The sequence below is a fragment of the Microtus pennsylvanicus genome, chromosome 11 (genome assembly GCF_037038515.1).
Source record: "Microtus pennsylvanicus isolate mMicPen1 chromosome 11, mMicPen1.hap1, whole genome shotgun sequence".
Lineage (NCBI taxonomy): Eukaryota > Metazoa > Chordata > Mammalia > Rodentia > Cricetidae > Microtus > Microtus pennsylvanicus.
The window spans coordinates 20,809,873-20,821,985 of NC_134589.1; the positions used below are offsets into that span (position 1 = coordinate 20,809,873).

Below are 12,113 nucleotides of genomic sequence, written 5' to 3' on the forward strand. Positions count from 1 at the left end.
GCCTCTACCTTTGGAGTGCTGTGATAAAAGGTATGGGCCATAAGCTGGACACTGGTAGCACACACCTTTAATCCCAGCACTTGGGAGGCAGAGGCAGGCGGATCTCTGTGAGTTTGAGGCCAGCCTGGTCTACAGAGTGAGTTCCAGGACAGACTGCAAAGTTACACAGAGAAACCCTGTCTCGAAACAAAACAAAACAAAACAACAACAACAAAAGTATGGGCCACAATGCCAGGCTTCAGTCCTGGATTCCTAATTCTTGCTCATTTTCACTATCTACTCTAAACGATACATTCTACCTAATGCCTTGCATGTACAACTCGGCAGTCACCTTTGTGAGTACATGTTATGGTTGGGATAGGAAATGTTCCCCAGAAGGTTTATGTGTTGAAGGCTTGGGCTCCAGCTGTGTTTGTTATTGAGAGGTGCTCTGATCACGAGGAGTCTAACTTCATCCACAGGTAATTCATTAATGAATTTATGGCAGAATGGACTGTTAGCTTGCTCAGAAGTGATAGTGCAATCCCAGCACTCAGGAGGCAGAGGCAGGTGGATCTCTGTGAGTTAGAGGCCAGACTGGTCTAAAGAGCAAGTTCCAGGATGGCCAGGACTGTTACTGAGAGAATCCCTTTCTTTTTTTTTTTAAGAACATTTATTTATTATGTTATACAGTGTTCTGCAGACCTGTATGCCTGCACACCAGAAGAGGGCACCAGACCTCATTACAGATGGTTGTGAGCCACTATGTGGTTGCTGGGAATTGAACTCAGGTCCTCTGGAAGAGCAGTCAGTGCTCTTAACCACTGAGCCATCTCTCCAGCCCCCGAGAATCCCTTTCTTGGAAAAACAAAACAAAGAAGCAAAAAGAAGATAGGGTCTGGTGGAGAAAGTAGGTCATGGGGGGGGGTGCCCTAGAAAGGTATACCTTATCCCTAGTCTCTGCCACATTCTGCTTCCCAGCTTCCATGAGGGTTCTGCTCGGTCACATGTTCCCTGCTGTAATGTTCTTGCCTCACCATGGCCCCAGAAACAATGAAGCCAAGTGGCCATACTCTGGATCATTAAGCAAAAAAAAAAAAAAAAAAAAAAAACCAAAAAAACAAACACCTTTGCTCCTTGAAGTTGCTTTTGCTTTGGCTGGGATTTTGTCACAAGCGACAGAAAGTCTAACACCACATCTCTTGTGATCTTCTCAGCCAGACAGCCTTCCCTGCTTCCTTTGCGCTCGGATGCTAATGTAGGCTGTTTCCCTTGCATGACTGCCTCCGTATGGTCTATGTTTCTCATTTATTTGTACGTGTCAAGTTCCCTAGAGGATGAAAACCATTTAGAGTAGAAACCAGAATTGCTCTGCCTTCTCTTTCCAACGTTATGCTGCCCACTGTTTTACAGCAGCAGGCCCCTAGCACACAGTAGTAAAATGAATAAAGACAGATATGTATTCATGGAAATAGAGCAAATATTATCCCAGCTGAAAACTAAAAAAGCATCGTTAGATTACTGGTCTGTGGTGGCACACGCCTTTAGTCCCAGCACTTGGGAGGCAGACTCGGGTGGATTTCTGAGTTCAAGGCCAGCCTGGTCTACAGAACAAGTTCCAGGGCTACACAGAGAAACCTTGTCTTGAAAAACAAAACAAAAATCCTTAGGTGACAGATGTGGCCTGGGAGAAGTGTATCTTTAACAACACATCGGTAGGTTCCAAGAAACACAGGCATGTATCTATAAAACAGATAGGCGTGTGCCCGGATGTAGACGTGCACTATTTAGGGAAGCAGACATTTCAGCAGGGAAAACAGCAGCCTCTAAAGAAGCTGAGAGTGCTGCAAAAGATAATCAGATGTTTGCGTGGAAGGGAGAGCGGCTTTGCCTGTGTTTGGGGGAACCTGGCGAGTGTAGCTCTGGAAGGGTGGAGATGAAACACTGCTCATAGAGTAAATTTGTCAACGGAGCATCCTATTCATACTTCCCAAGAAGCTTATACAAGGGCCCAGCTAAGAACTTGACTTTTGAGGAGATAATGTGTTTCTGAGCCCCAGCCAGGGTCCACCATTCCTCAGCCTGGAACTTCCTCTAGATCCCATACATTGCCTGGTTGCTGACTTTAGTGGACACCAGGGGGCAGTGTGTGGCCATGATGAGTCTAAGAGGATGTGGGTTGAAGGCCAGGAACCTGGAGGGGGGGACGACCTTAGACTCTTATAGAGGAAACCCCCACGGCCTTAGGCCTCAGTCCTGAGGTCCTGAAGGATAAATTCCTGCTGGTAATCATATTTCTTCTTCTTTCTGTCTCTGGAGTCAATTGAGGCACAAAGAAAGGGCAAAGCTGGGTTCCTGAGAAGCCTTTCTTCCTTACAGGAATCAAGGCAGAGATTTCTTGCCCCTCCTCCCACAGCTCCCCAACTAAAGGCCCCCAGCTGCTGTCCTGACCGGAAGGGAGTCTCTTCCTGCTGGTTTCCTGGAGCTGGGTTTGGATAGGGGCAGGAAAGGCCCCTCCCTGGGAGGAAAGACTATAGGAACATGGCCTTCCTATGGCGGCAGAGGGCAGGTGAAATGACAAACAGCAAGCCCTGTTCCCAGGGACGAGGCTCTGTAGAACTGTCATGGACACAGACCCCACGAAGAAGGGAATATTGTACAAAAACACATACTTTTTTTTTTAATTTTAAAGACTACAGAAATTGTGCCGTGACTGTACTTGGCTTCCATTTCCACCAATCCAAAGGTCTGTGGGAAAGGTGAGAGTGAGAAACGGGAAGAGAGGGGAGTAGAGACCCCCGGTTCCAGCAGAGGAAAGGGAAAATATGGCTGCTGAGGACCAGCTGCCCCCTAGGCCTGGCCATCGCTGTCTTTACTCCTCCACACCACAAGAGTGACCAGGAAAGGGATGAGGCAGATTGGAGCGATGATCATGGCTAAGAGCACATCCTCTGGCGGATCGGAGAAGGTGGGCTGCACCAGGGAGCAGTTGGCAAAGTGTATCAGGTGAGTCTCCAAGATGAGCCTTTCTGCCAAAGGGTTTGGGAAACCCAGGCCAAACCGCTCCGCAAAATACTCCAAGCAATACTGCAGGTCACTGTAATGCCTTGGGAAGGGAGCGGTAGAGGATCTGAGTGAGGGAAGGGTTGGGAGCAGGGAGACGGGCATCCCACACTCACTCAGGGTCCACCCACAAGGAGTGTGGGCCCCACTCCCGGCCCGAGCCACCCTTCAACACTGCCCCTACCTGCTAATCAAAGTCCAGTTGCACCAATCTTTGACAGAGTCCATATGACTATTATAAAGAGACCAGCAACCTTGGACGACAGTCTCTTCGTAGCTCTCCTCCACGTTCTCTGCGGGGACAGAGGCTTCACAGTGACCACGCCCCTGCCCCTGGCCCTCCCTCCAAGCCTTCTGACCCAGGTATTTCCAAAGTTGAGCCCTTTGCCTTTAGAGAAGGGAATCCCTCGGAAATTTTCCCTAGCAGGACACTTGTGGCTAAGGGGTGGTCCTGGCTCTGGAATCCTGTAATGGCTTCCATGTGTACAGTGTGTCCCTTCCAGCCTCGCACGCACATTCACATACACCTATTTGGGTCTTTTTAGCCAACTGGGGTAGGACACTTTAAAGCTGGATTTGGGCTTTGCGGGATAACGGGCAAAAAGACCATAGGAACCCCCAGAGACACCACTGAGGTTAGCGGGACATCAACTGGCCCTCGGATGGTCAGTGTGAAAGGACCCCTCCCCTGTGCTGGCTTTATCCTTCTGCTAGGTCGTTCTCCCACAGGCTTGGACACCCACCTTTTGACAGCAAGTCCTCAGTGGGAAGAGATTGATTCAGGGACTCCGGAGAAGTTGAGACAGCTGTAAAAAGACGAGCGAGAAGGGTGAGATGATGTGGGGAGAGGTCTGAACAGTGGTGCCTGTTAAAGGGGTAGTGACCAAGGCGCTGGAAAGGCAGCACCGCTTTGGAACATAAAGAGAAATAATCTCCCCCTCCCTACTTTATTGTCCTAGTCCGGGAAGGGAGCGGCTGGTACCAGCTGCGCCCCACTCGTACCCCGGGCCCAAAGCCCTCTCCTTTCTTGTCAGTCCCGGACCTCCCAAGACCTCTCCGCCAGGCCCTGGCAGGAACCCCAGCTTTCCTTAAATGGAAAGCGCCGTCCTTTGCCAATCGGGAGTTGTGCTCAGGGCCCATCTGCAGGTCAGAGCTGCTCCCTCCGCACGTCGGTTGGTACTCGCATGGTGGTCCCGTGCTGGCCTCGGTAGTCCAGGCCCCTTCCCCTCCCGGACCTCCCTCGTCTCCCACCCGGGCCCCCGGCGTTGCGCTCACCGCCCAGCAACATCAGTAGCAGAAGCAGCAGCAGCGGAGGGAGGCGGAGCGCTGCCGGCCACCCGGCGAGGATCCTAACGAGCCGCGATCCACCCGGGGCGCGCTCCTCCAGGAACCGGGCCATCGCGCCTTGGGCGAGAAGGCGAGGAGGGCGCTGGAGCTGAGCTAGCCCGGGCTGGGGAGCCTATATCCCCGGCCCGAGCCGCAGGAAGCCGCGCCGCTTCCTCGGAGGGGCTGGGACGGCGGCGGCCACGTGGGGGGCGGGCTGCAGGGGGAGTCACTGCCGCACCCGCGCCTGGCGCCCGCGCCTCGCTCCGCCTGGCGCGCCTTGGCCTACTCTTCCTTCCAGCTGGGTCTGTGGGGCTGGACAGCTCCCCCGTAACCCCAGAACCCGGGTTTCACTTCTCGCCCGGTACTAACTCCCAGCATCAGCTGAGGGATTCAAGTCGCTTCCTTCTCACGCCAAGTGTGGGGACCAGCTGCCATCCCAGACCTGGGGAAGAGGGAGGCGGCTGGTCGCTCCAAAGCCCTCCAGACGCCTAGCTTGGTTTCTGAGGCAGGGGTCTGAGGGAAGCGGTGCTAGGAGCTGCGCCCGCCCGCTTTTCCCAGGGAACACCCACTGATGTCAGCCTGTCTGCCAAGTCCCAGGGAGGAGAAGAGGGGCCTGGCTCTACTGAGAAAAGGAAAAAGCAGGGAAGTAGGATAGGGAGGAACTAAATTCTGGGTCCTTCACCCACAAACCTGATATGGCAGTGCAAACGTAACACGACTACATTTCCAGGAATATGGCCACCCAGGTTGCTATAAAGAAGGGAGGGACTAGAACTTCCAATATTCCTCTAGTGTTTGGGGTGACTTATTGTTTGCTGCTGTGAGTGGAACCTCAGCCCCAAGGTATGCCTGTTGTCACCTTTTGACCGAGGAGGCAGCAGCTAAAGCTCAAGGAAAGACTGCAAGACTTGAACTGGGAAGTTCTGGTCCTAATTCTCCTTTCCCACTCCCCAGCTGTACAGCCTTGAAGCCCACATTTGCTGTCAGGGCTTCTCATAACCTCTTGTGATGACTTTACCTCGTCTGTGGAAAGAGATTGCAGTGACTCTACAGAAGCCGGTTTTCCCTTTCCCTTTCCTGAGTGACTTGACTAAGGTCACATTATTGGGAAGCCCCAAGGCTCAGCTTAGGCCTCTAGGGACCCTGTCTGCTATCACAGCTCAGCTGTTGCTGGATACTGAGCCAGCAGTTCGTGAGCCGGAAGCAGCCCAGGAGCTGGTTTGGCTATGATGTTCAACCCCAGGCACACAGCTGTCAGCACAAAACTTTCTCAATTACTCCCAGACGTTGACCCTTGAACTCAGCTGTTGCTGTTGTCACAGTTTACTGATTCCTGTCCACTGAAGTTCTCTTTTGTGACCTCTTTTTTTAAAGATTATTGTCTCAGGACCTCAAAGGTCCATTGGTAAGGATTGTTCTTGCAAAGGCACAGAGGAGAGTCGGATATCCTCAGAGCCACTTCAAACTGGGGAGCAAGATCTATAGCTTTCATTCTTTCTGGAACTGCCCCTTTCTTCATTAAATTTTAAATACTATTTTATTTATCTGTGTGTGTATGAGTGGACATGTATGTATGTACATATGTGTACAGGTGCCTGAAGAGGCCAGAGTACAGTGTGGGGTTTTCTGGAGCTGGAGTTATAGGAGGGTGTGAGTTACCTGATGTGGATACTGGGGACAGAACACCCCATCCTGTGCAAAAGCAGAAAACATTCTTAACCACTAAGCCACCTCCCTAGCCTGTCTTCCTTTCTTCCTAATTTCTTTCCTCCCTCCCTCCCTCCCTCCCTCCCTTCCTTCCTTCCTTCCTTCCTTCCTTCCTTCCTTCCTTCCTTCCTTTTGGATCAGTACCTCATAAAGCTCTAACCGACTTCAGCACAGTCAAGGATGACATTGAACTCCTGATCTGCCTGCTCCACTTTCTGAGTAGAGTGTTGGGACGACAGGTGCATACACCCACACCCAGTTTATGCTGTGTTAAGGAGAAAATCATGACTGCAAGGCAAGCTCTCCATCAGCTGAACATATTTCCAGCCCAGGATGCCCTTTTCAAGAAGGAAATTTGGTCAAGAGGGAGGTTTCTGGGCCATAAAATTGAGAGAAAAAGAGATAACCAGGGCGTTGGTGGTGCATGCCTTTAATCCCAGCACTTGGGAGGCAGAGGCAGGTGGATCTCTGTAAGTTTGAGGCTAGCCTGGTCTACAAGAGCTAGTTCTAGGACAGGCTCCAAAGCTACAGACAAGCACTGTCTCCAAAAAAAAAAAAGAAAGATAGAAAGATTGATTGGTTGAGAGGTGAGCAAGGAGGTGTAGAAAGCAAAAAGAACAAAAAGAAGGCATCTCTACTGGGTGGGACTAGAGCCCACTGTGGGTCACGGTCAAGGTTAAAGATCACAGAAGCAGGGGCTGGAGAGATGGCTCAGAGATTAAGAGCATTGCCTGCTCTTCCAAGGGTCCTGAGTTCAATTCCCAGCGACCACATGGTGGCTCAAACCATCTGCAATGGGGTCTGGTGCCCTCTTCTGGCCTGCAGGCATACGTACAGACAAAATATTGTATACATAATAAATAAATAAATATTTTAAAAAAAAGATCACAGAAGCAAATATAGTTTTTTAAATTTTATATCCTACTCTTTTATATATATATATGTATATACATATATATTTATTATTATGTATACAATATTCTGTCTGTGTGTATGCCTGCAGGCCAGAAGAGGGCACCAGACCTCATTTCAGATGGTTGTGAGCCACCATGTGGTTGCTGGGAATTGAACTCAGGACCTTTGGAAGAACAGGCAATGCTCTTAACCTCTGAGCCATCTCTCCAGCCCTAATACAGAAGATTTTATACCCCTACTTCTTTCTGTCTTACCTTCTCAACATTTTCAATTTTTTAAAAGATAATTTGCTGGAGCTGGACAGTGGTGATGCACGCCTTTAATCCCAGCACTTGGGAGGCAGAGGCAGGCGGATCTCTGTGAGTTCGAGACCAGCCTGGTCTACAGAGCTAGTTCCAGGACAGGCTCCAAAGCCACAGAGAAACCCTGTCTTGAAAAACAAAACAAAACAAACAAACAAACAAACAAAAAGCATAAATGAAATTTGATATATCTTTTACTTGGTTACTTTAATTTTTTTATTACATTTATTTTATTGGGGTGTGTGTATGTGTGTGCGTCATACCACAGAGGATGTGTGGAGATCAAAGGGATGATTTGTCAGAGTTCATTGTTCTCTCTTTCCACCACATGGGGCCCAGGGATGGAACTCAGATTGCCAGGCTTAGCGGCAGGTACCATCACCTGCTGTGCTATCTTGCAGACTCATTCAGTTCCCCGCGCCCCACACACACCTTTTAAACGCCTCATAGTATGTCTTGGATATCATCCATGATACTGCATATAGAAATGTCTCTTTCCTTTTAACCATGGCGCTGTATTTATTTCCTTTCTCCTTTTATAGCCGGTGGAGTCTGTAAGGCTTTCACAGTTCTTGATTCCTCTGTTTCCACCCCACTCCCTATGCCCCAGTGCTTGCAAACAGAAGACTCTGGTTCTCCTCCAGCTGGATACTATCCTGAGATTTCTTACCCTAGTGCAGATTGATTCCTTCTGAGCGGGGATCTTACTACCATAGGAGTTCCCCTCTTGTTACAGGCCAAGGGACATCTTGCCCGGAGCAGGGAAAGAGGTGACTCAGTTCTTTGAAGGGGTGCCATTTAGAGTCTTTAACCTCCCCCTACACACCCACAAACCCAGAACAACACAGAAGGGAGTCAAAAACACCAGAGGCCTCCTACACCGTGAAATTCTGTGCAGAGCGTCCTGCAGTTAGTTCACGCATGCTGGCCTCCTCCCCAGCTGTCTGCAAAATAAAAAGTGGAGCTCAAGAGAAGATGAGGGGGAGACCTAGGGTAAGGAAAACCAGAAGTCCTGGCTAGGAGGGGTTGATCCTTCCAAACCAGAAAGAGGAGACAGACTCCTTGGAGAGGGGGAGGGGCGCCAGGAAGAAGGAGAGGAGCTACCAGCCTGGAGCCAGCTGGCTAAGAGGGGGTGTAAAGACAGTAGGGACACAAGGATTTCTCCATCACGCTTCTCCATCTCCAAGAAGGCTGGCGCACCTAGTGCGACGCCCAACTCTTGCTCAGAGAAAAGGGTGGTTATAGGAGGGAACTTTGGCTCGTGAGTTGGTAAGAGGCAATGGGGGTAAGCCTCTAACTTAACAGTGTTGTGAGTTTAAAGTGGAGCGATTTACTTGAAGGATTGAACTTCCTACCCAGCATTTTCGGGGCTCGAACATGTTATGCCCTGTATTATATAACACCCAGGCTCCTGGAGTGTTAGGACATGGGGATGGCTTCACAGGACAGTGCAGAGGAACAGGGAACCACATAGCAATCCCAACATCTGGCCACTGGGTCCTGGCAGTAGACCTGAGAGTTCCAGGTGTTGAGAGACCAGCAGTTCTCAGTGCTGCTGGGTATTTTCATCCAATGCTGGGGATTTGATAGCAGCTAACATGCATCGAACACTGACCGTATGCTACATTGTATGTCTCTGACACTTTTTTGGTGTGCATGTATGGTGCTTGGAATCGAATCTGTGTGCGTGCTAAGTGAGTGTTCTACCATTGAGCCATATTCTCAACCCCCTTAGCACACATTCTTTCCTTTTTTTTTTGTTTTGTTTTGTTTGTTTTTCGAGACAGGGTTTCTCTGTGGCTTTGGAGCCTGTCTTGGAACTAGCTCTGTAGACCAGGCTGGTCTCGAACTCACAGAGATCCGCCTGCCTCTGCCTCCCAAGTGCTGGGATTAAAGGCGTGCGCCACCACTGCCTGGCCATTCTTTCCTTTTTAATTTTTAAAATTTCTTTATTTTGCAGGTTGGTGGCAGCCCATGTCTTTAATCCTAGCATTGGGGAGGAGAAGCAGACAGATCTCTGTGAGTTTGAGGCCAGCCTGGTCTACAGAGCTAGTTCCAGGATAGGCTCCAAAGCTACAGAGAAACCCTGTCTCAATAATAATAACAAAAACCAACCAACCAAGCAAACAAACAAAAAAACCAAACATTTATTTATAGCTGGGCATGGTGGTGCACACTTTTAATCCTAGCGCTCTGGAGGCAGAGGCAGGTCTTCCCAGTCTACAAAGCAAATTCCAGGACAGCCAGGGCTCTGTTACACAAAGAAACCCTGTCTTGAAAAGCAAAACAAAACAAAATTTTATTTATGTGTATGTTTAAGTATCTGAGTGTATGCATATGTACACATGCTGCATACATTCTTAAAAACTTAACACATTGGAGCTGGGCATGCTGGTATACACCTTTAATCCACGCAAGAAGCAAGTGGAGCTCTTTGAGTTAGTGCAAGACCAGCCTGGTCTACATATGAAGTTCTAGGTTAGCCAGGGATATATAATGAGACCCTGTCTCAAAATTAAAAACTGGGCCTTTTTTTTCCATTGGAGGGTCAAGTAGTGGAGATTGGTCCCAGGGTCTCCTTCATGATAAACATACACTCTGCTATTGAGCTAGCTCACCAACTCTCTTTGCTGAGTTATGAGAGGAAGACAGAAGTTCTCTTAGGACCAGATGGATTCATCTGGAAACAAGACATGTGCAAACCGCTTCCCCCTCCCTCTCTGGCCCAGGCTGGACCATTACATCACATAATAGAAGCTGTTTTTCTGAAAAGAACCCAGGCCAGATTTACAAGAAGGACACTCAGACCGAATGACTGAGAAGGCCCAAAGCCAAAATGACCACAGCATACGCCCAGCAATGCTGAGAACATAGCTAGTCCCTCAGCACCTGGGGTTGACTCATTGTCACCCTCAGGATCCAAAGCCCTGTCCCTCACGATTGTCCTGTGAAACCACCCTAAGGAATACCGTCTCACCCTAGAATCTCAAGAACCTGAAAATCACATAAGGGAGTATACTACACTAATTTACCAAGCCCTGGGGATACCAAACAGGATGCCCAAAGCGTCACACGACTTGCTTCATTTGAAATGTGACTATCAGATGAGGTATGGTAGTGACCCACATTCTAGACAAGGAAGCTGGAGCTCAGAAAAGTTGGGTAACTTGAGGCTGGAGAGATGGTTCAGTGGTTAAGGGCACATATTGGTCTTGGGGCTCAGTTCCCAGCACCTACTTCAGGCAGGTCACAATCTCCTGTAACTCTAGCTTCAGGGAATGTGAAAGCTTCCTCTGGATCCTGTGAGAACCCGGTCTCTCTCACACACAGACACATATAATTTAAACATAGTAAAAATAAATCTTTAGGTCTGGAGAGATGGTTCAGCAGTTAAGAGCACCGGCTGAGGTCCTGAGTTCAATTTCCGGCAACCACATGGTGGCTCACAACCATTTGTAATGAGATCTGGTTCCTTCTGACCTGCAGGCATATATGCAGGCAGAACACTACACATAATAAATAAATAAATAAATAAATAAATAAATAAATAAATAAATAAATAAATAAATAAATAAATAAATCTTTAATCCCAGTACTTGGGAGGTAAAGGCAGGTGAGTCTTTGTGAGTTCAAGGCCAGCTTGGTCTTCATAATGAGTTCAGGGACAGCCAGTGCTAAGTAGAGGCTAAACAAAGACATGCTGTCTTGAAAATATACCTAACCAACCAAACAAAAAATAACAGCAACACACATTTAATGTACAATGAAAATAATAAATAAATCCAACATATGTTAAGTAAACATGATACTAATGGCTCCATACGCCGGGCGGTGGTGGCGCACGCCTTTAATCCCAGCACTCGGGAGGCAGAGGCAGGCAGATCTCTGTGAGTTCGAGACCAGCCTGGTCTACAGAGCTAGTTCCAGGACAGGCTCCAAAGGCGCAGAGAAATCCTGTCTCGAAAAACCAAAAAAAAAAAAAAAAAAAAAAACCCCAAAAAAACCCTAATGGCTCCATATATATTTAAAATGTAGTATTTGTAATGCAAGCTTAACTGATATTATAAAAGACAATATGTGGGGGCTGGAGGGATAGGTGAATGGTTAAGAGCACTCACTGACTTCTTCCTGGGGACCTGTGTTCAATTCCCAGCACCCACATGGCAGTTCACAACTGTCTGCAACTCCAGGATTCAGCCCCCTTACATAGACATACATGCAGGCAAAACACCAATAAAATAAAAATAAATTTAAAAAAGACAATATGTTCTTCTCATCTGTTAAATGGGTATTATGGATTAAAATGTGTTTGGGTGACATTGACAAGGGATGGACTTCCGATGATTGATCATCATTGTCAACTTGATTAGGTGTAGAAACATCTAGGAGATGTGCTCAGAGGCATGTGTGTTTCCGGAGAGGTTTAAATGAATAGGGAAAACCTAGTGTGCATGTGGTTGGTATCATCCCATGAGTTGGGTTCTAAACTGAACCAAAACACAAAAAGAAGATCGCCAATAGAGCATTGGCATTCATTGCGCCCTGCTTGCTGACCGTACAGGCCCTGTGACTGTCTGCCTCATACGATCTAGAGTAGCTCTCACCGCCGTTCCTTTCCTATTGTGATGGACTCTACCCTCCGAATGTCAGCCAGAAATAAACCTTTCCCTCCTTCAGCTGACTTTGTCAAATATTGGGTGATAGCAATGGAAGAGTAAGTCTTATCAGCGGTGTTAGTTTGAATCTGAAATGCCCCTCAGGGACCTTCATTTTGAACACTTGATTCCTAGCTAGCAGCACACCTTTGGGGAATTCTGAAAA

General features: G+C 48.3%; 1 protein-coding gene across 1 annotated transcript; it reads right to left on the reverse strand.

Moving 5' to 3' along the window:
• Positions 1-2,631: 2,631 nt before the first annotated feature.
• Ramp2 (receptor activity modifying protein 2) lies at positions 2,632-4,570 on the reverse strand. Its single transcript, XM_075990666.1, has 4 exons — positions 4,318-4,570; positions 3,786-3,848; positions 3,227-3,335; positions 2,632-3,085 (listed from the first exon to the last, which is right to left on the reverse strand). Exons 1-4 carry the CDS (start codon positions 4,439-4,441, stop codon positions 2,830-2,832), a joined length of 552 nt encoding a protein of 183 aa, XP_075846781.1. The 5' UTR covers positions 4,442-4,570; the 3' UTR covers positions 2,632-2,829.
• Between the last annotated feature and the right edge of the window lie 7,543 nt (positions 4,571-12,113).

Excerpts from the sequence above, each read along its gene's own strand:
- Ramp2 (XM_075990666.1), bottom strand. The coding sequence starts at position 4,441 with ATGGCCCGGTTCCTGGAGGAGCGCGCCCCGGGTGGATCGCGGCTCGTT. Across the intron at positions 3,849-4,317 it reads GCTACTGATGTTGCTGGGCG|CTGTCTCAACTTCTCCGGAG; the intron begins GTGAGCGCAACG and ends GTCTTTTTACAG. Across the intron at positions 3,086-3,226 it reads AACTGGACTTTGATTAGCAG|GCATTACAGTGACCTGCAGT; the intron begins GTAGGGGCAGTG and ends TCCCTTCCCAAG.